We start from the raw sequence: 27,643 nt of genomic DNA, 5'->3' as shown, positions 1-27,643 counted from the left end.
ATACAAACAAGAGAAGAATTGACATAACTTTAACTCTACTGAAATACTTAGCTAAATAATATATTATTTTATTACTATTTATCAACTGTTCCAACACAGCAGTATCCTATAAATGCACCATTGGCAAAAGCAAATTCAGCAAAACAAATTTCCCTCGCTTGCTACCTCCTCCAGTCCAGGAGAAAGGGAGAAAAAAATAATGGATCTAGCAATCGAAAGAGAACTCAAGCTTTTGCAGCAGAGAAAGGGGGAGAGAGCTGTATCTAGCAGCTTCAATTCCAAAAACCCCAACTTCAATAACTGAAAGTAAAATTAAAACCCTCAGTCAGTCTGAGCTTGACTTCACCTAATCATTCTGCTTTGTCTAATTTTTTAAAAAAAACCGAAAGCTATTTCTTTGCTTTCCATGGAGCAGACACCTCACTACCAAGTTGACACCAACCCTCTCCAAGGGAAACAGGACAGAACAAATCCCTCTTAAAGGCACATATCATCACATTTAGAATGACAACATGCTCAGCCAGGAGGGCCAGTGGAGAATGGAATATAATTGGGCCTCAGTTTGCTGAAGTAGAGAGCTCTGAATTATAGTGTGTTGACCTGTAGAGATTAGATGTCTGCAGTAAAGAGGAGGTCGATGTGATCAAGGAATTGGAAATTCATAAAATGTTGGAGGTCATCAAAGGAGTCTCAAATGTAGGTAGCAACTAGACAAGGAGATACAAAAACAGTCAAGGTAGAAAGAAATCCGTTCATTTAGGCAGGTACAGGCTGAAAGTGTGTCCCTACCAGGAAGTAATATGAATAGATCTTGGGAAGGAGATGCACACGAGCTGTGTGGTGTAAGAAGCTGAGAGTGGGATGTCAAGAAGGGCATTGGAAGTGATGACGTGGTGAATGTTCTACCTTATTTGAAATTGAGATGATCCCTGTTCACCAAGCTTCCCAGTTCTTGCTGACCTGCATTCACCCCCCCCCCCCCCATCCATCCATCCAGCCATGTCTTGTTTCTTAAATTGTTCCACCTTGTTTTCAAGTACCTCCGTTGTTTTACTCATCCCAATCTCTGCAATGTCCTCCAGCCTTACAGCTCTAAGATATCTACGCTTATCTAATATTGGCCTTTTGAGCATCCACAGTACAATCACTAAGCTATGAACTACATTGGGGCCACTATTTGGACTTTTGCTCTATCTCGCTAATTAACTTTACTACTTTCAGTACAACACTCTGATGAAGCTTTTGGTAATCTGATCTTGTACCTCCTTCAATCACTCATTGTCATATTTATTTTCGAATGCTCCTGTATCATACTTTGAAGTATTTGCATTACATATTGGGCATAGAATTGAGAGTTACAGATATATGAACTACTAATATAAATGTGATTGCTGTCATGTAATAAGATTAAGATTTAAGTTATGTAGCAGCAAAATGCAGGATTGTGAGCAACTATCAGTGGTTCAGGCTGTTCTTGATGGTGATCCAAAGGGTACAATAGGGAGATGAAGTACAGGACAATTTGTTGACTGAAATCCTAAGGAGTCTTGCCTTAGTCTAATGCTTAATTTGTAAATGTACTGAATGTAAGTTATTTCCAACACTGACCACCACAGAACTCCACTGGTCACCAGCAGCCATCTTGAAAGAGACTCCTTTGTACTTACCCTTTACCTTCTGCCAGTCAGTCAATCCTTTTATCTATATCAGTACCTTGTCCTGATCATAATCAGCTCTTATGTAGCCTCCTGTGCGGCACCTTGTCAAAGGCCTTGTGGACATCCAAATAGATCACATCCACTGGCTCTCCTTTGTCTAACTTGCAGGTTATTCAAACAGATCTGTCCTTGAAGAAGTTGTGTTGACTCAGCCCTCTTTCACCACACAATTCCAAGTATTCCGCAAACCTATCTTAATAATGGAGTCTAAAATCTGACTATCAACTGAGGTGAGGTTATCAAGCCTACATTTTCCTGCCTTCTGTCTCGCTTCCTTCTTAAACAGAGGTGGTTACATTAGCCTTTTTCCAGTCCTCTGTGACCCTCCCTGACTTTAGTTATTCCTGAAAGATACCCACCAGTGCCTACACAATCTCCTACAGAACTCTGGGGTGTTATCCATCTGGTCCAGGTGGTTTATCCACATTCAGAATTTAGATCAGAGTGGTGCTGGAAAAGGGCAGCAGGTCAAGCAGCATCCGAGGAGCAGGAAAATCGACATTTCGGGTAAAAGCCCTTCATCAGGAATAGAGGCAGGGAGCCTCCAGGGTGGAGAGGTAAACGGGGAAGGGGTGGGGCTGGGGAGAAGGTAACAAAGAGTACAATCGGTGAATGGGGGTTGGGATGGAGGTGATAGGTCAGAGAGGAGGGTGGGGGAAGGTAGCAAAGAGTACAATAGGTGCAAATCTGTTTCAGTACAAGGTTGAAGAGCTTCAGGGCAGAGGAGATGACCTGGGGGTTGCGGTGAGAGAGAGAGAGAGAGACACTGAGATTCTTGTGGAGAGAGGAGGAGAACTTCTTCAAGGTACGAAGGAATCACCTGATGAAGGAGTGTCACTCCGAAAGCTAGTATGCTTCCAATTAAACCTGTTGGACTATAACCTGGTTTTGTGAGATTTTTAACTTTGTACACCCCAGTCCAACACCGGCATCTCCAAATCATTCTTCAAGGTAGGCATCCTTGCAAGAGAATTTGCAGTAAGGTTAAAATAAACTAGGCACAAGTGAGGACTGAAGAGCACCACTCTGATCTAAACTCCTTAGGATGAATTTCTGCTGTGAAATTATCCCCAGAAATTCCTGCTGTTGCTGTAGCTTCTTCATCTTCCCTGCTAGGCTCCCCTTCTAATTAATCCTGGTCAGCTCCTCCCTCATGTCCTTGTACGTACTTTTACTCAAGTGTAATACTGTTACACCTTATTCCAGCTTCTCCCCTCAAACTGCAGGGTGCGTTCTGTCATATTATGGTCACTTCTGCCAATGGGTTCCTTAGTTTAAGCTCCCCAGTCAAGTCTGCCTCACTTACGCATCACCAAATTCAAAATTGCCTGTTCCTTAGTGGATTCTACCATCAACTGCTCCAAAACAAATCTTATAGACATTCCACTAATTCCTTTTCTTGAGGTCCGCTATCAACCTGATTTTCTTTGTTCACCTCATATTGAAGACCCCATGATTATTGTAATAGTCTTTCTTGCCTGCCTTTTCTATCTTTGAGGAGAAAGTGAGGTCTGCAGATGCTGGAGATCAGAGCTGAAAATGTGTTGCTGGAAAAGCGCAGCAGGTCAGGCAGCATCCAGGGAACAGGAGAATCGACGTTTCCTGAAGAAGGGCTTATGCCCGAAACGTTGATTCTCCTGTTCCCTGGATGCTGCCTGACCTGCTGCGCTTTTCCAGCAACACATTTTCAGCTGCCTTTTCTATCTCCTAATTTATTTTCTGCCCCACATCCTGACTACTGCTAGCAGCCCTGTAAGTAATTCTCATCAGTTCTTTTTGCCTTTTGGTTCCACAACTTTACCCACACAGATTCTATGCCTTCTACCTCTATAGCACTTCTTGCAATCAATGTAATTTCATTTCTTACTAGCATGGTAACCTGTCCCATCTGTACTTTAGATCCCAGTCTTGATCCCCTTCCAGACATGTCTCTGTGCAACCTGCAAACATCATACCTACCAATTTCAACCTGTACTATAAGCTAACTTTGAGGAGAAAGTGAGGTCTGCAGATGCTGGAGATCAAAGTTGAAACTTTATTGCTGGAACAGCACAGCAGGTCAGGCAGCATCCAGGGAACAGGAGATTCGACGTTTCGGGCACAGGCCCTTCCTCAGGAATGAGCAGAGAGTGTTCAGCAGGAGAAGATAAAAGGTAGGGAGGAGGGACTTGGAGGAGGGGAGTTGGAAATGTGATAGGTGGAAAGAGGTCAAGGTGAGGGTGATAGGTCGGAGTAGGATGGAGACGGAGAGGTCAAGAAGAAGACTGCAGGTCAGGAAGGCGGTGCCGGGCTGGAGGGATCCGGCTGAGACAAGGTGGGGGGAGGGGGGATGAAGAAACTGGTGAAGTCCAAGTTCATCCCCTGCGGTTGGAGGGTTCCCAGTCGGAAGATAAGACGCTCCTCCTCCGACCGTCGGGTTGTTGTGGTTTGGCGGTGGATGAGTCCAATGACCTGCATATCCTCGGTGGAGTGGGGGGGGAGAGTTGAAATGCTGTGCCACAGGTTGGTTGGGTTGGTTCGTCCGGGTGGCCCAGAGGTGCTCTCTGAATCGCTCCGCAAGTAGGCGGCCTGTCTCCCCAAATTCACCTGGACAGTCTCGGACTCCTCCCTCCCCTTCCTAGACCTTTCTGTTTCTATCTCAGGCGACCGAATCAACACGGACATCTACTACAAACCTACCGACTCCCACAGCTACCTGGACTACACCTCCTCCCATCCTGCCCCCTGTAAAAACGCCATCCCATTCTCCCAATTCCTTCGTCTCCGCCGCATCTGCTCCCAGGAGGACCAGTTCAAAATACGTACAACACAGATGGCCTCCTTCTTTAAGGACCGCAATTTCCCCCCCGACGTGGTCGACGGTGCCCTCCACCGCATCTCCTCCACTTCCCGCTCCTCCGCCCTTGAGCCCCGCCCCTCCAACCGCCACCAGGACAGAACCCCACTGGTCCTCACCTACCACCCCACCAATCTCCATGTACAGCGCATCATCCGCCGTCACTTCCGCCACCTCCAAACAGACCCCAGCACCAAGGATATATTTCCCTCCCCTCCCCTATCAGCTTTCCGTAGAGACCACTCCCTCCGCGACTCCCTTGTCAGATCCACACCCCCCACCGACCCAACCACCACTCCCGGCACCTTCCCTTGCAACCGCAGGAGGTGCAACACTTGCGCCCACACCTCCCCCCTCACTTCTCTCCAAGGCCCCAAGGGAAACTTCCATATCCGCCACAGATTCACCTGCATCTCCACCCACATCATCTACTGCATCCGCTGCAGCCGGTGTGGCCTCCTCTATATTGGGGAGACAGGCCACCTACTTGCGGAGCGATTCAGAGAGCACCTCTGGGCCACCCGGACGAACCAACCCAACCAACCTGTGGCACAGCATTTCAACTCTCCCCCCCCACTCCACCGAGGATATGCAGGTCATTGGACTCATCCACCGCCAAACCACAACAACCCGACGGTCGGAGGAGGAGCGTCTTATCTTCCGACTGGGAACCCTCCAACCGCAGGGGATGAACTTGGACTTCACCAGTTTCTTCATCCCCCCTCCCCCCACCTTGTCTCAGCCGGATCCCTCCAGCCCGGCACCGCCTTCCTGACCTGCAGTCTTCTTCTTGACCTCTCCGTCTCCATCCTACTCCGACCTATCACCCTCACCTTGACCTCTTTCCACCTATCACATTTCCAACTCCCCTCCTCCAAGTCCCTCCTCCCTACCTTTTATCTTCTCCTGCTGAACACTCTCTGCTCATTCCTGAGGAAGGGCCTGTGCCCGAAACGTCGAATCTCCTGTTCCCTGGATGCTGCCTGACCTGCTGTGCTGTTCCAGCAATAAAGTTTCAACTATAAGCTAACTTTGTTTTGTATACTGTATACATTTAAGTACAGCACCCTTAGTCCTGATTTGTCTGCCCACCTTCTTAACTGCTGTGCCTGAAATTAGATTCTTGAGTCTTTCCCATGCTCCCTCTTATTATGTATCTTGTATACATTAATAACCTCTGCTGAGCAACTCCCAACCCCCCAAAATCCTTCCCAGAATTCTCCATGCAATTGCTAACCACCCCCCCAACCTCCAACAACAATTTAGTTTAAAGCTCTATCCACAAGCTCAGTTGTGATTTGCCAGGACTCCGTGGGTGGAGCCTGTCTCATCAGAATGGTTTCTTACTTTCCCAGTACTGATGCCTCAGGAATTTGAACCTGTTTCTCCAGTCTTTGAGTCACGTGTTTATGTCTTTAATCTTGTTGGCCCTCTGCCAATTAGCTCATCGCTCAGGTTGTAATCCAGAGATTAATACCTTTTTGGTTCTGCTTTCTAATTTAACCCTTAATAATTATATTCCCTCAGAACGTTGTTTCTATTTCTAGCCATATTGTTAGTACCTGCGTGGATCATAATCATACCCCTCTCACTTCAAGTTCCTCTGAAGCCCAGATAAAATATCCTGAACCCTAGTACGGAGCAGGCACCACAGCCTTTGGGATTCTCGATCCTGGTCAAAGAGACCAATCTATATTTCCCTGTCTACAACATTTCTCTTTTCTAGCCCAATCTTGACTGGCTCCCTGTACAGTCCCTGCTGTCTTCCGCAGAGGAAACAAGAATCTCAAACCTGTTCGACAAGTTCAAGGGCTGAGGCTGGATCCCTCAACCTGCTTCTGTCATAGTCACATCCTTCTGTCCCTAATCATCGCTTAAATTCAAGGGAGTTAATCTAAGGGATGTGATTATTCTGAAACAGAGACCCCTCCCCATCACACAAAAGACTTTAGTTCTTCAACTCTGAGCTGGAATTCCTCAGGCAAACCAGCACTTGTGGTCATTGTGAACCACCTGCTCCCATGTCATGCAGGTACAACACATTGACCCCAACCCTACAACTGTTTAATTTACTTAGTTTTTAAAAATCAAATTAAGAACTTCCTACTGGTCTGTAGGTTTGTAACCTGTAAATATTTTCCCTATTTATCTTCAGTCTGAAAGTAACCAATAATAGATGGTCAAATTAGTAGCTGTTACCAACCACTTAAGGTTTTCCTCTGATGTCAATCTTTCCTTTGTGCTGGGACCCCAATTCTGGGCTTCAATTTATCCGTAAAAAGATCTTAGAAACTGTGATCCAGAAAAGCACCAAACAAGCACCGCTTTCTTACTGTGCTGAATTCCCATCCAGTCTCCAAATTCCCTGCATTATGTACTCACTTGGACCATGTCTCACTCTGGATGGGATCTCTCCTTCCTGACCATGACCGCATACTAGTCCTAGAGGTGTTGAAGAAGCTCCATATTAGTACTATGATCATCAGCCTTTGGTGACTTAGCCATGGAGACAAGAATGTTCTTTGTCCTATCTACCAGGTGTTTTTAATGGTTTGCATTTGTCTGAGATTTGACTCAAGCAGCTGCTGTTAATCGGAGCAAATCGATTTGCGAGGAAAACTACAGTGGAGTCAGTAAAACAATGTGTGAAACCATGTGTAAAATAATGAAGGAATAAGATTTTTGAAGTAGCAGTTTTAAATGATGGTGAGGTTTGAACATGGGTGGTGTTGGTATTTGGGGTTGTGGTGCTAGTATTTGGGGTTGTGGTGCTATTGGCTGAGGCATAATCCAACTCTGAGAATAGAGCTGAGATGGTAATGCTTTAGAAGAAAAGAGGTTGCGTTGGGATAAGAGAGCAAAGACTCAGCAGAACTAAGAAACAAGTAAACCCACTTGTGTTTAGAAACATTATTGTTACTTCAAGAAAGCTCTTTCTTTCTCTCCATATATCATTTTGTATCATTTTAGAATGCCCTCCATCCCCAATAATGGAAAGGCATTCCTATAATTATTATATAAATTCACTTACATTGCTTCAGTGTGATTTTAATCTGAAGCAGAGTTACAAAGCCAGATAGACTCCTAGAGATGTACAGCACAGAAACAGACCCGTCAGTCCAACTCGTCCATGCTGACCAGAGTCAAGTCATCCATTTGCCAGCATTTTGCCTATATCCAAACCTCCTAACTGCCTTTTAATGTTGTAATTGTACCTGCCTCCACCATTTCCTCTGGCAACTCATTCCATAAGACATAGAAGCAGAAATTAGGCCATTCAGTCCATTGAGTCTGCTCCTGCATTCAATCATAGCTGATAAGTTTCTCAATCCTATTCTCCCCGTAATCCTTGATCCCCTTGATGCTGAAGGGCCTATCTATCTCAGTCTTAAATATACTCAATGATCTGGCCTCCATAGCCTTCTGTGGCAACGAATTCCATTGATTCACCCCTCTCTGGCTGAAGGAGTCTCTCCTTATCTCAATTTTAAAAGGTCTTCCCTTTACTCTATGCCCTCGAGTCCTAGTCTCTCCTACCAATGGAAATATCTTCCCAACATCTACTGTGTCCAGGCCATTCAGTATTCTGTAAGTTTCAATTAGATCCCTCCTCAATTTTCTAAACTCCACAGAGTATAAAGCCAGAGTCCTTGAGTGCTGCTCATATGTTATTCCTGGGACCATTCTTGTGAACCTCCTCTAAACATGCTCCAGGACCAGTATATCCTTCTTGAGATATGGGGCCGAACACTGCACACAATACTCCAAATGTGGTCTGACCAGAGCCTTATAGAGCCTCAGAAGTGCATCCCTGCTTTTATGTTCAAGTCCTCTCAAAATAAATTTCATCATTGCATTTGCCTTCCTAACTACTAACTCAACCTGCAAGTTTACCATAAAAGAACTCCCAAGTGTCTTCGTGCTTCAGACTTCTGAATTTTTTCTCCATTTAGAAAATAATCCATGCCTTTATTCTTCCTATCAGAGTGCATAACCTCACACTTGCCCACGTTGTACTCCATCTGCCACTTCTTTGCCCATTCTCCTCACCTGTCCAAATCCTTCTGTAGCCTCCCTGCCTCTTCAGTGCTGCTGTCCCTTTAACTATCTTTTGTATCGTCCGCAAGCTTAGCCAGAGTGCCCTTAGTTCCTTCATCTAGATTGTTAATGTATAAAGTGAAATGTGATCCCAACACTGAGTCTTGAGGAACACCACTGAGAATGCCATCCTGAGAATGACCCTATTATCCCCACTCTCTGCTTTCTGCCAGATAGCCTAGCTTCTATCTATTCAGCTGGCCATTAATACGTTGGGCCCTTATCTTACTCAGTGGCACCTTGTCAAAGGCCTTTTTGAAGTCCAGGTAAATACATCCATCAGCTATCCTTGATCTAACCTGCTAGTTACTTCCTCCATACACGCACCACCTCTGTGTGAAAGAGTTGCTCCTTGGGTCGTTTTTTAAATCTTGTCCCTCTCATCCTAAACCTATGCCCTCTAGTTCTGGACGACTCCACCCCAGGAAAAAGGCCTTGTTTATTTATCCTATCCATGCCCCTCATGATTTTATAAACCTCTGTAAGGTCACCCCTCAGCCTCCAATGCTCGAGGGAAAACAGACCCAGCCTCTCCCTATAGCTCAACCCCTCCAACTCTGGCAACATCCTTGTGAATCTTTTCTGAACCCTTTCAAGTTTCACAATATCCTTCCTTTACGGTCCAGAAGCAATGCTGAGTTCTGTGCCTCTCAAAATGGGAGTTTTATTCTGGTGAGATAATTGCAATGGTGTGTACAATTCATTTGTACTTGTGCACTTCCTAGGATAAGATGGAGCACAACACCAGCAACAGTGGTATTTCTCTGATACATTAGTAAAACTGGTTGACTGCTTCTACTGGACTTCTTCTGAGGCTGTCCCCAAAAGCATCTATAGATTATGGGCAGTTAAAAATAAGTGTTGGTAAGCAGCCAAAAAGATAAGATAATTCTCTGATTAAGTTTCTGATCGTGTGCTTGACTAACCATTTGTGAACTAGCATGACAAGCTGCAATAGTAATAAAAGATTACTTGTACATTGTTAACACTGTGCTTCTGCTTGTTGAACAGGGATCTTAGTGCTTGCCAAATGATTGGGTTCAATGACTTTACTGAGCTGATATCATTAGTCCAGCTGTATCTGCTTGTCAGAGGTTTAATTAAAAATGAGTTATCAACGGTTCAACCAAGTTACTCTGAGGGAAATGCAATTTATTATTGCAGTTTATATGTCATGCTAAAATTAATAGCTGTTTGTAGAAATTGTGTAGGCATAAAGCTTAGTATCTAGTCCTGTATGAGCATTTGTTTGACTTAGTTAGCTTGTTACTGAGTCACCATAATTTCACAGCCCACACCTCCAATTAAGTTTTCTTTTTGAAAAATAAGATGCTGTTTCCCATTTCAAATCAGTTTAAAACTTTGTTTTATTAGTGTTGACTTCTCAATTTTACAGCACTTATTGTATGTACTGGTTTGAAAATATAATTCCTCATTCTTGAGGGACAAGCATGTACGTTTTGTGCAAGTGATAGGTTGATGCTGTGAACTTGGGCATCACCTTGTGCCGAAAAGTATTTCTGTGTAAGCTTTTTACAACAATGTGAGACTTCCTTTCTTTCTTTGTTTTACACAATTCTATCTGGAGATGAAGCATATTTATGACAGGGAAGGTACTATGTCTGACATTGAGTTTAAGACCATAAGACATAGAAGCAGAAAATAGCCCATTCAGCCCATCGAGTCTGCTCTGCAGTTCAGTCATGGTTGAAAAGTTTCTCAACCCCATTCTCCACTTTCTCCCTGTAACCCTTGATCACCCTGACAATCAAGAACCTATCTATCTCTGTCTTAAGCATACTCAATGATCTGGCCTCCACAGCTTTCTGTGACAGTGAATTCCAGATTCACCACTTTCTGGCTAAAGACGTTTCTACTCATCTCTGTTCTAAAAGGTCTTCCCTTCACTCTAAGACTCTGCCCTCTGGTCCTTGTCTCTCCTACCGTGGAAACATCTTCCCAACGTCTATTCTGTCCAGGCTATTCAGTATTCTCTAAGTTCCAAATAGATCCCCCCCTCATCCTTCTAAACTCCATCGAGTATAAACCCAGAGTCCAAACATTCCTTCTATATTAAGCTTTTCATTCTTGGGACCATTCTCGTGAACCTCCTCTGAACACGATCCAGGACCAGTGCATCCTTCCTGAGATATGGGGCCCAACACTGCGCACAATACTTCAAATGTGGTCTGAGTCAGGAGCCATCACCAAGGAGGATGGCGAGAAAAACTGAGTGGCCTGAAGGTGGATGTAGTCCATCTCCTGGACCAGATGGACTACACCCCAGAGTTCTAAAGAAGATGTAGTGGAGGCATTAATGGTGATCTTTCAGGAATCGCTAGAGTCAGGGAGGTTATGTAGAGGACTGGACAATCGCTACCATGGCACCCGTATTTAAAAAATGAGTAACCTGTCAAAATCCTCCTGTAGCCTCCCTGCCTCCTCAATACTACCTGTCCATCTATCTTTGTATTGTCTGCAAACTTAGTCAGAATGCCCTCAGTTCCGTCATCTAGATCATTAATGTATAAAGTGAAAAGTTGTGGTCCCAAAACTGATTCTTGCAGAACACCACTTGCACTGGCTGCCATCTGAGAAAGACCCTTTTATCCCCACCATCTGCTTTCTGCCAGATAGCCAGTCTTCTGTCTGTGCCAGCACTTTGTCTGTAACATCATGGGCCCTCATCTGGCTCAGCAGCCTCCTGTGTGGCACCTTGTCAAAGGCCTTCTTGAGGTCAGGTAAATAACACCTATTGGCTCTCCTTGATCGAACCTGCTTGTTACTTCCTCAAAGAATTCTAGCAGATTTGTCAGGCATGACCTCCCCATGCTGACTTTGCCCTATTTTACCATACACTTTGAAGTATTCAGAATTTTTTTCTTTTACAATGGATACCAAAATCTTAACCATGACTGCGGTTAGGCTAATCAATCTGTAATTTTCTGTCTTTTGCTTTACTCCCTTTTTAAACAGGAGTGCTATGGTAATGATTTTCCAGTTCCCTGGGACGCACTCTGACTCTAGTAATTCCTGAAAGATCACCACTAAAGCCTCCACTATATCTCCTTTACAACTCTTTAGTAATCCTTCTCGTCCAGGTAATTTATCCACCTTCAGGCCATTCAGGTTTTCTCTCCTTGGTGATGGCCGATTCTTCTGAATTTTTGGGATATTACTCATTTCTTCCACCATGAGGACTGATGCAAAGTAATTATTCAGTTCCTCAACCATTTCCTTGTTCCCCACTAGTATTTCTCCAGAGTCATTTTCCAGCAAACCAATGTCCACTTTTGCCCTTTATATGTCTAAAGAAACTCTTACAGTCTTCCTTTATGTTACTGCATTGCTTACCCCCACGCTTAAACTTCTTCCTCCTTATTTCTTTTTTTTTTGTTGCCCTCTGTTGGTCTTTATAAGCTTCCCAATCCTCTGGTTTCCCACTGCCCTTCACCACATTATATGTTTTCTTTTTGCTTTTATGTTATCCCTGACTTTCCTAGTCAGCCATGGTTGCCTCATCTTTCCTGTACCATGCTTCTTTTACCTTGGAATGAATTTTTGCTGTATCTCTTGAATCACTCCCAGAAACTCCAGCCAATGCATTTAAGTGAGTTAATATTGTGCCATGCAACTTTGGAACAGAAATAGGCCATTGAACCCATTGAGTCCACTCTGCCATTCAATGAATCATGACTGATCTCAAAATCCTCAATTCCACTTACTGACATATCCCCATAATCCTTAATTTCCTTATACTTAGAATTCTGTGTATCTCTGCCATGAACATACTTAACTGTCCAGCCTCTACTGTAAGGAATTCCACAGATTCACTGCCCTCATCATCTCTGTCTTAAATGGGCAATGCCATCTGGTCCTAGGCACACACTCAACATGAATCAACCTCTCTGCATCTGTCCTGTCCCCTAAAAACCTTGTGTGTTTCAATGATGCCTTGTCTTATTCTCCTAAACTCCAATGAGCCAATCTACTACCCACCTCCTCATAAGAAAATTTCTTCATACACACAATCAATGTCGTGAACCTTCTCTGGACTGTTTCCAATGTGCCAGTTATCATAGATGTGGGGAGCAACTGTGTATTCCAAATGTGGTCTCAAGTGCATTCTAGAGTTTTAGCAAGACCGCTATGTTTATATTCTATTCTCTTGGAAATAAAGGCCAATATTCTATATGTCTTCTCTATTACCTGCTGAACTTGAAATCTTGCTTTTTGTAATTCATTCACTTTTCATGTTGACGCTTTGTATCTTGAGTTCAATTCCATTTTTCAGTAATGAAAACAAGAATTTCACAGGACAAGTGCCAAGTTACATCATCAAAATTTAGATTAAAAGCTTCTTGACAATTTATGACTGTTTAAATTACTAGAAAAAGTTAAATGCAGTTTTTTTTGTCATTGATTTAGTACATTTCTGCTTAAATATCAGCTTGGAAGAAATTTGATTTTGTAGTTCTGAAAAGCATTATCTGTCGTCCAGGCATTTGTCGGACTATTAGGTCAATTCAGGAGTATACCTAGCATTCTGAGCTACTTTCCGGTGTGTCAGTTGAGTACAGAAGATTCATCATCCTCCTGTGTGATGATAAATAATTCACTCTTTATTTACTTTATAAAAACTTAAGTTTGAACATGGTAAGAGTCTGCGTTTGCAAGCCAAAATTTGGATAAATTTGCACGAATTCCCTGAGGTAAAGGCAAATTGTAACCGTATATTCAGAACACTGTTGCTTTGTAAACAAACAAGATGTAAACCAGATGATCTAATCAAGACAATGGTGCCTGATTTTCTTTTGTATATGAAAGCATTGCTCAATGCAGAGCTGTCTCTTGCATTAAAAAAAATTTGTTCAGGGCAGTTTGCATTGAAAAATTAATTCATTTTGCTAATGTGTGAGGGTCCTAACCTATTACTGTCATAACTTTGTAATTTTTGGGTTACAGTTTAATCATTTTAGTAATCATTATGATCACTTGACCAATTCTTCGCACTTCAATGAGTCACTTCACCAATTTACTGCCACATGGAGAATGCAGTGTAAATATAAAATGTAAAGTTTTACAGTCACAAAGTCATACTGCATGGAAACAGACCCTTTGGTCCAACTCATCCTCACCGACCAGACATCCCAATGTGACGTAGTCCCATTTGCCAGCATTTGGCCCATACGTTCTAAACCCTTCCTATTAATATACCCATCCATGTGCCTTTTAAATGTTGTTGTATTGTACTTTCCTTCACCACTTCCTCTGGCAGCTTGTTCCACCGCCTTCAGCATGACAAAGTTACTCCTCAGGTCCTTATTAAATCTTTTCCCTCTCACCTTAAACTGTCCTCTAGCTTTGGACACTCCCTACCCGAGGAAAAAGACCTTGGCTATTCACCCTATCAATGCACCTTGTGATTTTATAAATCTCTATCAGGTCATCCATCAGTCTCCAACATTGGGCAGCACGGTGGCAGTGGTTAGCACTGCTGCCTCACAGTGCCAGAGACCCAGGTTCAATTCCCGCCTCCCGTCTGTGTGGAGTTTGCACATTCTCCCTGTGTCTGTGTGAGTTTCCTCCGAGTGCTCCAGTTTCCTCCCACAGTCCAAAAATGTACAGGTTAGGTGAATTAGCCATGGTAAATTGCCCGTAGTGTTAGGCGAAGGGGTAAATGTAGGGGAATGGGTCTGGGTGGGTTGCTCTTCGGCGGGTTGGTGTGGACTTGTTGGGCCGAAGGGCGTGTTTCCACACTGTAAGTAATCTAATCATTTCAGATCCCCAGGCAATTCAGTGTCTCCCTATAGCTTAAACCCTCCGTCCTGGTAACATCCTTGTAAATCTTTTCTGCACCCTGTCAAGTTTAACTATAGAAGGCAACCAGAATTGTACGCAGTATTGAAATGGTATATTGCAAAGGTGACCTCACCAATGTCCTATATGCCCACAACATAACATCCCAACTCCTATACTCACTGTTCTGACCAATGAAGGTAAGCATGCCAAACACGTTCCACCCTGTCTACCTGAAACTCCACTTTTAAGGAACTATGCCAGAGCCTCTTCGTTCAGCCACCCTCCCCATGGCCCTACCATTAAGTGTGTATGTCCTACCTTGGTTTGCCTTAAATACAACCCTTCACGTTTATTTAAATTAAACTCCATCTGCCACTCCTCGGCCAATTGGCCCATCTGATCAAGCTCTCATTGCACTCTGGTGTGATCAATTTCACTGTCCACTGCACCACCGATTTTGGTGTCATCTGCAAACCTACTAACTATGCCTCCTATATTCAAATCATTTATATAAATGACAAAAAGCAGTGGACCCAGCACTGATCCTTGTGACACACAACTGGTCTTCCACTTTGATAGTGATCGGGAACTAGTAGGACTTAAATCTAATGACAAACTAAGCTGAGAGTTTGGGTTGAGTCTGGCCTCTGACATCAGTACATTTTACAGTTATCAGTAAAAAGTTGCTTCTCTTCATAGTTCTGGTAAGTAATATATCTTTGGTCTATACTGGTGACATCTTTCAAAATAAACCCATCATATCTTGAGAATCCTTCGCTCTTAGCCACAAGCTTGTGCAAGTTTGCAAATAAATAGACCTAATCTTGAAGTAGTTCAAATTTTAACATTAACGGTTCGGTGGAATTTTTCAACATAGTTAGAAGTTAAAAGTAAAATCCCAGTATGCTAGTTGAATGCAAAACAACAAAAAAATGCTTACTAAAAGGAATTTACTAGCATGAGAAATGGTCATGGTGTAGTCCAGGAAGCAGATCGAAACTTCAATCAAGCCTTGAAGCTTAAAATAAATGAATCATTTTTGATAGGTGAACCGGATGGAATATATGGCGAAGCTACTTATGTCTGTCCCTAGTTGGTCCAGATTCATTATAGTATTAATAAAAGTTTTATTCAACCTTTCCACAATGTCTTTCATTTACTGCATGTCCAGGCAGTCTAGTCTGCACTGACAGGAGATTCAAGCTAAATTCTTTTACAGGCATGACAGCACATTAATTTTGGTAACAACATAATGAAACATCCCAAGGCATTTAACAGAAGCCATATAAAGCAAGTATGACACCAAGCCACAGATGATGATGATGATGATATATCAAATGAACAAAGCTTGGTCAAAGAGCTAGGTTTTAAGATTGGCAGAGAGGAAAGGTTTAGGAAGGGAATTACGTGAGATGGTGGTTTCGGGATGATTTCACCAGAGGGGCCGAGGCTAATTCTTTGTGGGCGTGTATTCAGATCTCACGACTGGGATTTTTATTCATTTTAATTAATTTAATACATCTAGAATGCAAATCCTAATCTGTTATGTCCATGACCAATATCATAAATTGTTGTACAAATTCATCAGGTTTATTCACATCCTTTAGGGAAGGAAATCTGCCACACCTGAAATTTTTATTTAGTTTCTTTCCAGAGCTGCTCCCTGACTCAGTGAATTCATTCAGCATTTTGTTTTTTCTTATCTCATATTTAAAATATCCACTGTATTTTGATTTTGAATTGCTGTTTTAAAGTTTTATCCTGTTGCCATCTCCAAAGTAGAGATGGATCGAGCCACTTAACCCCAGTACTATAATAGATTTCAAATGCCATCTCAGAGATAATTAAGGATGGGTTTTAAATGTTGGCTTTGCCTAAATACCCATGTCTCATGAAATAACAAAATGTGTAGAAAGTCTAGAATTTTCTTAATCCCGAATTATGACTGAGATCTCTCCAGGAAGTAATCATTTAAAAATGATTCTGTTATAACAATCAAAGGAAGTATTTTGTTCACGATTGGCCTTATCCTGCCTCCCAAAACTACACATGTGCAATTTATAAACTTCACGCAGTAGTTTCAAATCTTCAGGAAATGGTGTTTTTACCTTTTTCTGTTGAAAAATTGTATTTTATTGCTACGTGTAAACTTTTACATAGTGCTGATGCAAGTATTATCCCATATCTCAGAAGCTATGAGATTGGTGTTAGTTCCAGCTGCTGACACCAATCTGTTGCAGTCAGAACATAGGAAGACCCAATGCACATTTATTTTCTAAATCCTTCTGACATACCGATAGTTTTATGTAGCTTTTTTAACAGACAAATTTGAATGAAATTCAGTAAATATTCCTCAAATAATGTTGAGCCCATGAGATTTAAGCCTGCCTTTTAAACTCAGAAGAAAAGTATGCCCAGTCAATTTTCATAGCTTCATATTGTAGAGTTTTAAATAAATCATAAGACCAGACTTCAGATGGAAGTAGTGTTTATGTACCTAGACTGTTTTTACAAAAGGAGAAAGTGAGGACTGCAGATGCTGGAGATCAGAGATGAAAATGTGTTTTTACAAAAGGGCAGTTACAGTTTTAGCTAGATGAGAAGTTTTGATTCTGTTGAAGTATTTGATGAATGGCCATCCAGAAATAAAATCATCATCCAGTATCGAGCTTAAAAGCAGGACCCAGCAATTGAGTTCCATTATTTGTCATTTACATAAATGATTTGGATGCGAGCATAAGAGGTACAGTTAGTAAGTTTGCAGATGACACCAACATTGGAGGTGTAGTGGATAGCGAAGAGGGTTACCTCAGATTACAACAGAATCTTGACCAGATGGGCCAACGGGCAGAGAAGTGGCAGATGGAGTTTAATTCAGATAAATGCAAGGTACTGCATTTTGGGAAAACAAATCTTAACAGGACTTATACACTTAATGGTAAGGTCCTAGGGAGTGTTGATGAACAAAGAGACCTTGGAGTGCAGGTTCATAGCTCCTTGAAAGTGGAGTCACAGGTAGATATGATAGTGAAGAAGGCGTTTGGTATGCTTTCCTTTATTGGTTAGAGTATTGAATACAGGAGTTGGGAGGTCATGTTGCGGTTGTACAGGACATTGGTTAGGCCACTGCTGGAATATTGCATGCAATTCTGGTCTCTTTTCTATCGGAAAGATGTTGTGAAACTTGAAAGGGTTCAGAAAAGATTTACAAGGATGTTACCAGAGTTAGAGGATCTGAACTACAGGGAGAGGCTGAACAGGCGGGGGCTGTTTTCCCTGGACTGTCGGAGGCTGAGGAGTAACCTTATAGAGGTTTACAAAATTATGAGGGGCATGGAAAGGGTAAATAGGCAAAGCCTTTTCCCTGGGGTCAGGGAGTCCAAAACTAGAGGGCATAGGTTTAGGGTGAGAGGGGAAAGATATAAAAGAGGCCTGTGGGGCAAATTTTTCACGCACGGTGGTGCAGGTATGGAATGAGCTGAAGATGTGTTGCTGGAAAAGCACAGCCCCGAAGAAGGGCTCATGCCCGAAACGTCGATTCTCCCACTCCTTGGATGCTGCCTGATCTGCTGTGCTTTTTCAGCAACACATTTTCAAACGTTTCGTCCCCTGTCTAGGTGACATCCTCAGTGCTTGGGATGTTCGAAACGACACGACCAGCTATCCCTAGTAGCCACACACGTAGACGACAAGCAACATGAATTTGACTGGGACAACACTACCATTATAGGGCAAGCGAAACAAAGAACAGCCAGGGAATTCCTAGAAGCATGGCACTCATCCACAAACTCCATCAACAAACACATCGACCTGGACCCAATATACTCTATCTACCAAGTGAGATGGCTTGGCTGTCCAGAAATATTGTACAGGTAGTTCTTAGATAACACGCATTCTACCAGTGTGATTTGCTCATAATGTCGCTCATAATGTGCCAAACGTCAGGGTCTGTCTTTATGCCATTCTGCACATGTGCCGATGTCAGCTACCACCAGAGCAGCTTTCTGTGAGAGGTACTGTACAGAGAGCAGCTTTCTGAAAGAGATACATTGAGCAGTTTCCTGTGAAAGGTGCACTACCATCAATTTTTTTGAAAAGAATAGAGGGGCATGGTGACAAGAATGTTAGCAAGAAGCGTGCTGGTGATAAAACTGAGAGTGGTGAATGCAAAAGAAAGGTTATAACACTGGAAGAGAAGATAGATACTGTAATATATTTTGAGCGTAAGGAGAGAATATGTGATGTAGCTCGCTTAACAGAAATGTCTATCTTATGCACCATGATGACCATCTGTCCCTGCATTAACAATATTTTTTAAATGTATTGTCTTAAGTTTACTTTTCTTTCATTGATAAATATGATTTATACCTTAATTCAGGCTGTGCTCTACTTTGTGTTAGACGTTTGGGTGATTTTTGAGGGATCATGAGTGACTTTTTTTTTGCTGGTCTGCCCCTCGCATCACTTTTCCCATAAGCCCCATTATTTATATTAAGCTACTTTCTATTAAGTGAGGTATCGCTGGAGCATAACTATGGCATTCTGGGAGAACTACCTGTATTTAAAGAAGGTCTGTAGAAGTAAAGATATTAATTTCATTGTAGATATTCCTGCTTGTCTTTATTTGTATATAACATTACGAAAGTTGCTTTGAGTACTTTCAAAATCAAATTATTGATGTCTTAAATATTCTTAAACACAAGAATAATGAGCTAATATTCAGAATTAGGAGAAAGGTTAATGCATTGGAAGTAATGGAACTATTCTTTCCATTCTTACCACTCAGTTCTCCTACATATTTGTTCTCTGTATGACACAGGCAGCATTTGTTGCCTATTCCTAATTACTGTGAGTGCTTTAAGAGTTAGCTACAGAATGCAGAACTGCATCCTATAAACCAGATTAGAAGAGGAGTTTCCAGTTTGGGTTTTTACAAAAACATATTTACCAACTTTCATGATAATTTTCTTCTGTTGACAATGCAGTTTCCCAACTTGCCAAGAATTTGCCCCATGTCTTCAATCATTGTTGTCAGTGGCTTATTTCGTTTATTAATTTAATATAGGATAGTACAACATCAATCTGTGTAGTTTACTGTTATTGATCATGTTTTTTTGTGAGCTGCCCTCAACTTACAACCTCAACTTATGACCATTTTCATGCTTTCTTTTTAAAAGGTCAGAATCCAGATAGCATGCTTATGGGAACAGGCATGAAGTCCAATGGTGCTACAGTTGCACCCGAAGATGCAGAGCCAAGACTTAATTGTTACTGCTCTGGTCACTGTGCAACTGAAGAAGCAAACAATACATGCAAGTGAGTATTGCACTGTTCATCAAATGTGACAGAAAGGTGTACTGATGTAAAGATGTAGTATGAATCAGTCATAAAGATGTATTTGTCAAGTGTATTAATATTCTATACAAATTTTGCACCTTTTAGAGTTTTATTCTTTTGCTTTATATTGCTGTCATGTCAAGACAAGACAGAATGAAATTAAAGCATTGCAGTCCATCAGCTCTACCTGCAGTGCTTCCACATTCAAAAGTGTTAGAATGTCTTCCCTCTTGCTGAAAGAATAATAAAACGTTGTGGTGTATCAGTCTAGCAAAGACAGTGGAGCAATTATGCTTTTATCTCAAAGGTACAGTCATGACAGTTGCATACTTTAATGATTTGTGTAACTCTGGTTTGTGGTTCCTTGGCACATCTTTACTGAACTGAAAATGTCCTCTTACCTCAGAAGATAACATCAATAAGTGTTTTTTATTGTTTCTGCTGTCACTTGCCAGTCTTAAATTAGAATAGATTCCCTACATTATGGAAGCGTCACCCACCCAAACCCATTCCCCTACCCTGTATGTACCCATGCCAAAGCACCTAATACAATGGGCAATTTAGTATGGCCAATTCACCTGATCTGCACATCTTTAGATTGTGGGAGGAAACCGGAGAATGTGTAAGCTCCACACACACAGTCACCCGAGGTGGGAATTGAACCTGGGTCCCTGGTGCTGTGAGGCAGCAGTGCTAATGGCTGAGTCACTGTGCCACCCCATGGCCTTTTTATGGGGCAGGTATTTCATTATTATGTGATGATGTTGTCTTGTGGCAGTGAATTTAATTTTACTAATGCAAGATGGTATCTGATATTTTTAACTTTAAGCCAATCTAGTTTATATCCTTCACTCTTGCTCATGCTTCTGTTTTGGAAGTTAGGATTGCCGATAGTTTCAGTCAGTGTTCCAAGAATAGCAAACTCGCCATTGTATGTATTCGAGCAGAGGCTTGGATATACATGTAAAATTCATTCCATAACTCCCACTTTCCATTAAACTTCATGGTGTTAATACTCTGTCTTCATTCTGGCCATCTTTCATTTGACTATTGGGAACAGAACTTTCGCTGCTAGGCCTGTAAAATTTGTAGTCATCTCAATAAGTTGTCTTTCTTGCTACGTCTGTCATCACTTTTGAAATCTTCCTCAAAATATTTCTGTTTCATCATATCTTGAGCTACTCTTCCTATTTTATTGCTTGATATCCATTCTGTGATTGGACAGTTACTATATTTAAGATACTATTTAAATGAAAGGTTTTGAGTTTGACGGTTATAAGACTGGTGCATCTTTGCTTGCTAAAATTCACCATATGTTAATGATTAAAATCATAACTACGCCTGTGTATTATGGTATGGGGTATGTCTGATTTTTCGTTTACCTGTAGCTGTTGAGTATGTCGCAAGGAGTCAAACTAAATTTTCCCCACTATCACTGTGAAGTAATGTCATGTTAACAAGCAATTGACTGAGGCTGTTTATGTGATTAATTAACATCCCAATTGCCTAATTTTAACAACAAAGGAGAATGGTGAGTATGATTGACAATTTGAATAATGAAATGTGGCTTACCCACTGAGCATCTTTAAAGGTGAATATCTTTATGGTTGAAATAAATGTCTTACTTTTTAGTTCAAAAATACTTGAGGAAAATTCGCAAGTTCGGATTGGAACAGTTAGGTAGTTGTTTTTGACCAGCATGCATGTGATAAGCCAAAAGGCATTTTCTGCGCTATTGAACTTTATTACTTGGCTTGAATGTAACTTTTGTATTACATGTAAGGATGGAACATGGAAAAACCTATACCTGACAAGTATAGTATCATTTCTTCATTAGGTTGCGTTCTTTGCATGCTATGGAGTTTTATGCCCTAGGCAACAAGCTATGCTGATCAAAAATGAGCTCAGTAGTACTTTACTAGGGTTCCTTGCACATGTTTTCTTCCTTGTCACAGACCTTGTAACAGTAAACATTCTCCTTTCTTGTACTACCAGCTAGGACTTTAAACTGCTTTCTAGCTCTCTTGCTGTTATTATCTCAAACTGCTTGATTAATATCATGCATAAAATATTATTTTTTTTTAATAATTCAGAACAAATGGAAATTGTTTTGCCATTATTGAAGAAGATGAAAATGGAGAAATTACACTTGGCTCTGGCTGCATGAGGTTAGAAGGAGCAGATTTCCAATGCAAGGTAAAATTAACATTGTAAAGTCAGGATTTTCAGCTCTCTTGATGCATTATACCAAGGATTAACCTTGTATTTTAACATTGAATCTCATGAATTGCCATACTGTTTTTGTTCATGCGATTTGACCATTGCTGAGAAGACCAGTAGTTTTTTGTATCCCCAGTTGACCTTGAAAAAGTGTTAGTGAGCTGCCTTCTTGAATCATTCCAGAAAATGTTGAAAGGAAGGGGGTTCCAGGATTGCGACACAGCAATTGTCAAGGAAAAATTATAGATTTCAAATTCAGGGTCATTGTGTAACTTGGAATGGAAACTTGTGTTCCCATATACCTGCTGCCCTTGTTCTTTTGGTGGAAGACCTTGTTGGTCTAGTAATTACTGTTGAAAGGCCTTGAGACAACACAAGCCAGGCAGCATAAGGAGGTGGAGAAGTCAATGTTCCAGGTGTAACCCTTCTTCAGGACCGGGGGGGGGTGGGTGGGTGTAAGGGGAGCTGCAGATATGAGTGGGGAGCTGCAGGTTTTTGTGGGGAGACGGACTGAGTGGTGAGGTAGCAATAGATGAACACAGGTAGAGGATACGACCTGGTTGGTAGCTGGAAGGAAGGATCGGCCAGAGGAAGGGAGGAGGAGGGGCTGAAAAGGGAGTCAGGGGATGGGAAGGGGGACTATTTGAAATTGGAGAGCCTATACCCTCAGGGCTATAGGCTCCCCAGGCTGAAGATGAGGTGTGGTTCCTCCAATTTATGTTCTGATTCACTGTGACAATGGAGGAGGCCAAGGATGATCATGTCAGAAAGGGAATGGGATGGGCAATTAAATGGGCGGTAACTGGGAGGTCAGGTTGGCCCCTGCGGGCCTGGCTGAGGTACTCAGCGAAACGTGCCCTGAGTTTACATTTGGTCTCACCAATGTAGGGAAGTCCTGGAGTACCAGATACAGTAAACTCGGTTGGAGGAGAGGCAGGTGAACCTCTGTCTCACCAGGAACAACTGTTGGGGGCCATGGATGGAGGTAAGTTGGGGGTGATGTGCCGGCAGATTTTGCATCCTTTACGGTTGCGGGTGGAAGTACCAGGGGGTTCGGGGTGGTTGGTGGGGAGAGTAACACAAACCAAGGAGCAATCTTTGCGGAAGGCAGAGAGGGGTGGTGAGGGGAAGATGTTTTTGGTGGTGGGATCTATTTGGAGTTGGCAGAAATGTTTAAGGATGGTTGGATGCGGAGACTGGTGGGATGGTAGGTGAGGACAAGGGAGACCCTGTCTTTATTACATTTGGAAGCAGGGGGTTTAGAGAAGTGGAACAAGGAATGGAGGAGGTGAGTTGAAGGCTGTGTGGATGACAGAGGGAGAGAAAGCATGTTTTTCAAAATAGGTAAACATCTGGGATGCTTGGGAATGGAATGTCTCCTCATCCGAGCAAATGTGATGGTGATAGAGGAATTAGGTAAACGGGATGGAGTTCTTGCAGGATACTGCATGGGAGGAGGTATAGTCCAGGTAGTTAGGGGAATCTGTGGGTTTATAGAAAAGGTCTGTCAGTTTATGTCACCAGAAATGGAAACAGAGGTCAAGAAAGGGGAGGGAGCTGTCCAAGATAGACCAAGTGAATTTAAGAGCTGGGTGAAGTTGTGGGCAAAGTCAGTGCTCCAGTTCAGCCTGGCGGAAGAGTTGGGACACAGTGCCTATGCAGTTACTGAACAGGGACTGTTTGACATAGCTGACAAAGAAAATTAATGATGCAAATAGAAACAAAAGGGTACAATTTGGAAGCGATTACTGAGACATGGTTACAAGGAGACCAGGTCTGGGAATTGAATGTCCAAGGGTACTCAGCATTTCTGAAAGATAGACTGAAAAGAAAAGGAGGTGGTGTAACTCTACTGGTAACTCTGCTGGGGGAGTCAAGGACATTCAGCCTCAGGTCTTCAGGTGACCGTCCTCCAAGGCAGACTTCGGTATACGCAGCACCTCAGAGTTGCCGAGCAGAGGCTGATAGTCAAATTCGGTACCCATGAGGATGGCCTCAACCAGGATCTTGAGTTCATGTCACACTACAGGTGACCCCACTACACAATACTTTTCTCTCACACACACACTCACGCAAGCATGCATACACACACACACACACACACGCAATCACACTCACACAGATCCTGTTGCATATACATGCTGTGTCTCTCAGGCACTCATGCACACCCTCTCATGGGATATACTCCATCATACTTGTGCACGCACATGCACTCTCCCTCTCTCCCTCACTCCCTCACGCACATCACACACACACACACACACACACACACAAGTCCTTGGGGTGAATTTGTATTTGCAGATGCATTCTGTTTTGTTCAAAAAGCGCACAATCTGTAGACAGTTAGTCCATGTGACATTTTATCAATTCCTACTTTGGAAGTAGAACCAGTCTAACTTAAGGTTGGGATACAGATTTTAACCTCTCACCTTTAATGCATTATCTGAGCTGAGATGTCACCTTTTTTTAAATACTGATAAAACCTTAAGTTGTCTTGGGACTGTGACTTGAAAGAATTTCTGGATCTACGTATTAATCAGTTGAAACCTGCATCCCCATTCTAAGTGATTAAAGACTTAACAGCAATCTAGGTTTGTTCAATACATGGCATCAATTGCATAACACTTGGATCCTTTACTATAAATTCTGTGTCCTATGATCCTGTCCCACTAACTATTGATGAAGGGGCAGCGTCCAACAGCTTGTACTTTCAAATAAACCTATTAGACTATAACCTGGTGTTGTGTGATTTTTTTAACTCTGCTGGTAAAGGAAGAGATCAGTGTTGAAATGTAAAATGTCATAAACGTGGAGATCAACATGTGGAATCAGTCTGGGTAGAAATAAGAAATAGCAAGGGGAAGAAGTCCTTGGTAGGAATAATCTACAGCTCCCCAGTGGAGCAGAATATAACAGGAAGTATTGGAGACTTGCAAGAATGGTATGGAAATAATCATGGGTGATTTTAACATGTAGATAGATTGGAAGAATCAAATTGGCGAGGGTAGCTTGGAGGCATAGTTCATTCAACGTAATAGAGATTGTTTCTTTAAGATTGTTGCGTAACTAATCGTGAAGCAGGATTTAGTATTATGTACTGAGGAGACATTAATTGATGACATCGTATCTTAAGAATCCTCTAGGGTGTAGTGACCATAGAATGATAGAATTCAAAACTCAGTTTCGGGGTGAGAAAGTTGAATCCCACACTAGTGTTCTGGAAATAAACAAAGGAAATTATATCGACGAGGACAGATTTGGCCTGAGTAGATTGGGTAAGAAGGCTAAAAATTAATACCATGGATGAGCCGGGGCAGTTGTTTAATGAATTACTCAATTCATCACCACAACTAAAATATATCCCAGTGAGGAAGAAAAGTGATAAGGGGAGTAAAAACATGCATGGCTAATCAAGGAGGTCAAGGACAATATAAAGTCACAAACTAAAGTATGCCATGTTGCAAAGGCCAGTGGCAGGCTTGATGATTGGGAAACTTTCCAACATAAACAAAGGGACACTAAAAGATTAATAAAAAGAACGAAGGTAAATTAAGAAAGAAAACAAGCACAAAATATCAAAAAGGTATATAAAAGGGAAAAGAGTCACTCAATTGAATGTTGGTCCCTTGGAAGATGAAACCGGAGAGTTAATAGTGGGGAACACTGAAATGGCAGAGACACTAAATCAATATTTTGCCTCAGTTTTCAAGGTGGAGGATACCATTCCTATTGGAACAGGCAAGTCAGAGGCAATAGAAAGGGTAGAAAGTAGAATAATCAACATTGATAGGGAAAAGGCACTCAGCAAACTATTAGAGTTGAGGGCAGACAAGTCCCCTGGGCCAGATGGCCTATGCCACTTCCTTTAATACCCTAGGGTAGTCGAGGTAGTGGATCCGTTGGTTACAATATTACAAAATTCCCTGGACATGTGAAATGTTCCAGTGGATTGGAAAAATGATAATGTAAAACCCTAATTAAAAAAGGGAGAGCAGCAATCTGTGGTAAATGACAGACCAATTAGCATCTGTTGTTGGCAAAGTGTTAGCGTCAGTTATCATGGAAGCAATATCAGGGCATTTGAGAAGTCAAGCGCTATCCATCAGAATCAGCATGGTTTTATGAAGGGCAAATCATGTTTGACTAATTTGCTAGAGTTCACAGATGTAACAAGAAAAGTTGATAAGGGGGATCCTGCAGATGTAATATATCTACTTAAGGTACAGGGATAGAAGACTCTATAACTAAATTTGTAGATGACGCAAAAATAGGTGGGGTGGTAAATTGCAATGAGGGAAATAGCCTTACAAATGGATATACATAGCTTAGGACAGTTGGCCAAAATGTGGCAGATGGAGTTTAATGTGGATAATTGTGAGGTCATGCATTTTGGTTGGAAAAATGGAAAGGTGGCCTATTATCTAAATGGGGAGAGACTTTGGGTGCTACGGTACAGAGGATCTGGGTGTCCTTGTTCATGAGTCATAGAAAACTAGCATGCAGGGTATAGTGGATAATAAAGAAAGCGAATGGAATGTTGGCTTTTATAGATAAAGGAATAGAATATAAAAATAAGGAAGTATTGGTGCAACTGTACAAGGCATTAGTGAGACTGCACCTGGAGTATTGTGCGCAGTTTTGTTCCCCTTATTTGAGGAAAGATGTAGTGGCATTGGAGACAATTCAGAGAAGGTTCACTAGATTGATCCTAGAGATTAGGGGTTTGTTGTATGAAGAGAGAGAGAGAACAGTTTATGCATTTACTCTTTGGAATTGAGAAGAATAATGGTAAATCAAATTGAGGTACTCAAGATGATAAAACATATATATATGGAACGGATGTTTCCTCTTATGGGACATTCTAGGATGAGAGGTTATAGTCTTAGGATAAGGGGTAGCAAATTCAAAACAGAGTTAAGGAGAAACTATGCCTCCCAAAGGGTTGTGAGTCTATGGAATTTGCTAATCCAAAGTGCAGAGGATGATGGGACAGTGAGTAATTTTAAGGGGAAGTTAGACATTTTTAATTGTTAGTGGATTAAAGAGTTATGGGGCGAAGGCAGGAAAATGGGGGTGAGGAGCATATCAGCCATGATTGAATTGCAGAGCAGACTCAGTAGGCTAAATGGCCTAATTCTGCACCTGTATCTGATTAATTTATGAACTTGCAAGGCCAGCATTTCCTATACCATACTTATGTAGTTTGGTGGTGAACTGCTGTCTTGAACCTCTGTATTTGGCTACATCCACAATGTTATTAGGAAGATGATTCCAGGATTTTGATCAATAAAGTATTTGTGTTCCAAGCCTGGGTGACCTGTGACTTTGCAAGGATCTTGAAGGAAGTGGTGTTCCCATGAATCAGTTGCTGCTCCTGTTCTTCTAAGTAGGAGAGGTAATTGGGCTTGAAGATGCTATGAAAGAACTATGTCGCAAATGGAAAAGAAAAGCTATAAAAAAAGTAATGGGGAGAGTAAAGAAGGCTGAGCAGAAATGTAATTGAGGGACATAACATTATGATGAACCTAGATGGAATAGATAAGGTCATATTTCTCTTTATAATTAAAGCAAAATATTGTAGATGCCAGTGATCTGAAATAAAAACAGGAAGTGCTTGAGAAACTTGGCAAGT

At 41.9% G+C, this 27,643-nt stretch overlaps 1 protein-coding gene across 1 annotated transcript in view; it reads left to right on the top strand.

Annotated features, from left to right (window-relative positions):
* bmpr1aa (bone morphogenetic protein receptor type 1Aa) overlaps positions 1 to 27,643 on the top strand; it is a 214,965-nt gene that overhangs the window by 150,010 nt on the left and 37,312 nt on the right. Inside the window, exons 4-5 of the mRNA XM_043678714.2 lie at positions 19,632 to 19,770; positions 21,885 to 21,987. Coding sequence (XP_043534649.2) covers positions 19,632 to 19,770; positions 21,885 to 21,987 — 242 coding nt within the window. The remainder of the gene's footprint in view (positions 1 to 19,631; positions 19,771 to 21,884; positions 21,988 to 27,643) is intronic.

The sequence above is a fragment of the Chiloscyllium plagiosum genome, unplaced genomic scaffold, assembly GCF_037043375.1.
Source record: "Chiloscyllium plagiosum isolate Xiang-an unplaced genomic scaffold, Cpla_swu_hap1 HiC_scaffold_43, whole genome shotgun sequence".
Lineage (NCBI taxonomy): Eukaryota > Metazoa > Chordata > Chondrichthyes > Orectolobiformes > Hemiscylliidae > Chiloscyllium > Chiloscyllium plagiosum.
The sequence above is the reverse complement of the archived record's forward strand: the minus strand, read 5'-3'. Positions and strand labels throughout refer to the sequence as shown.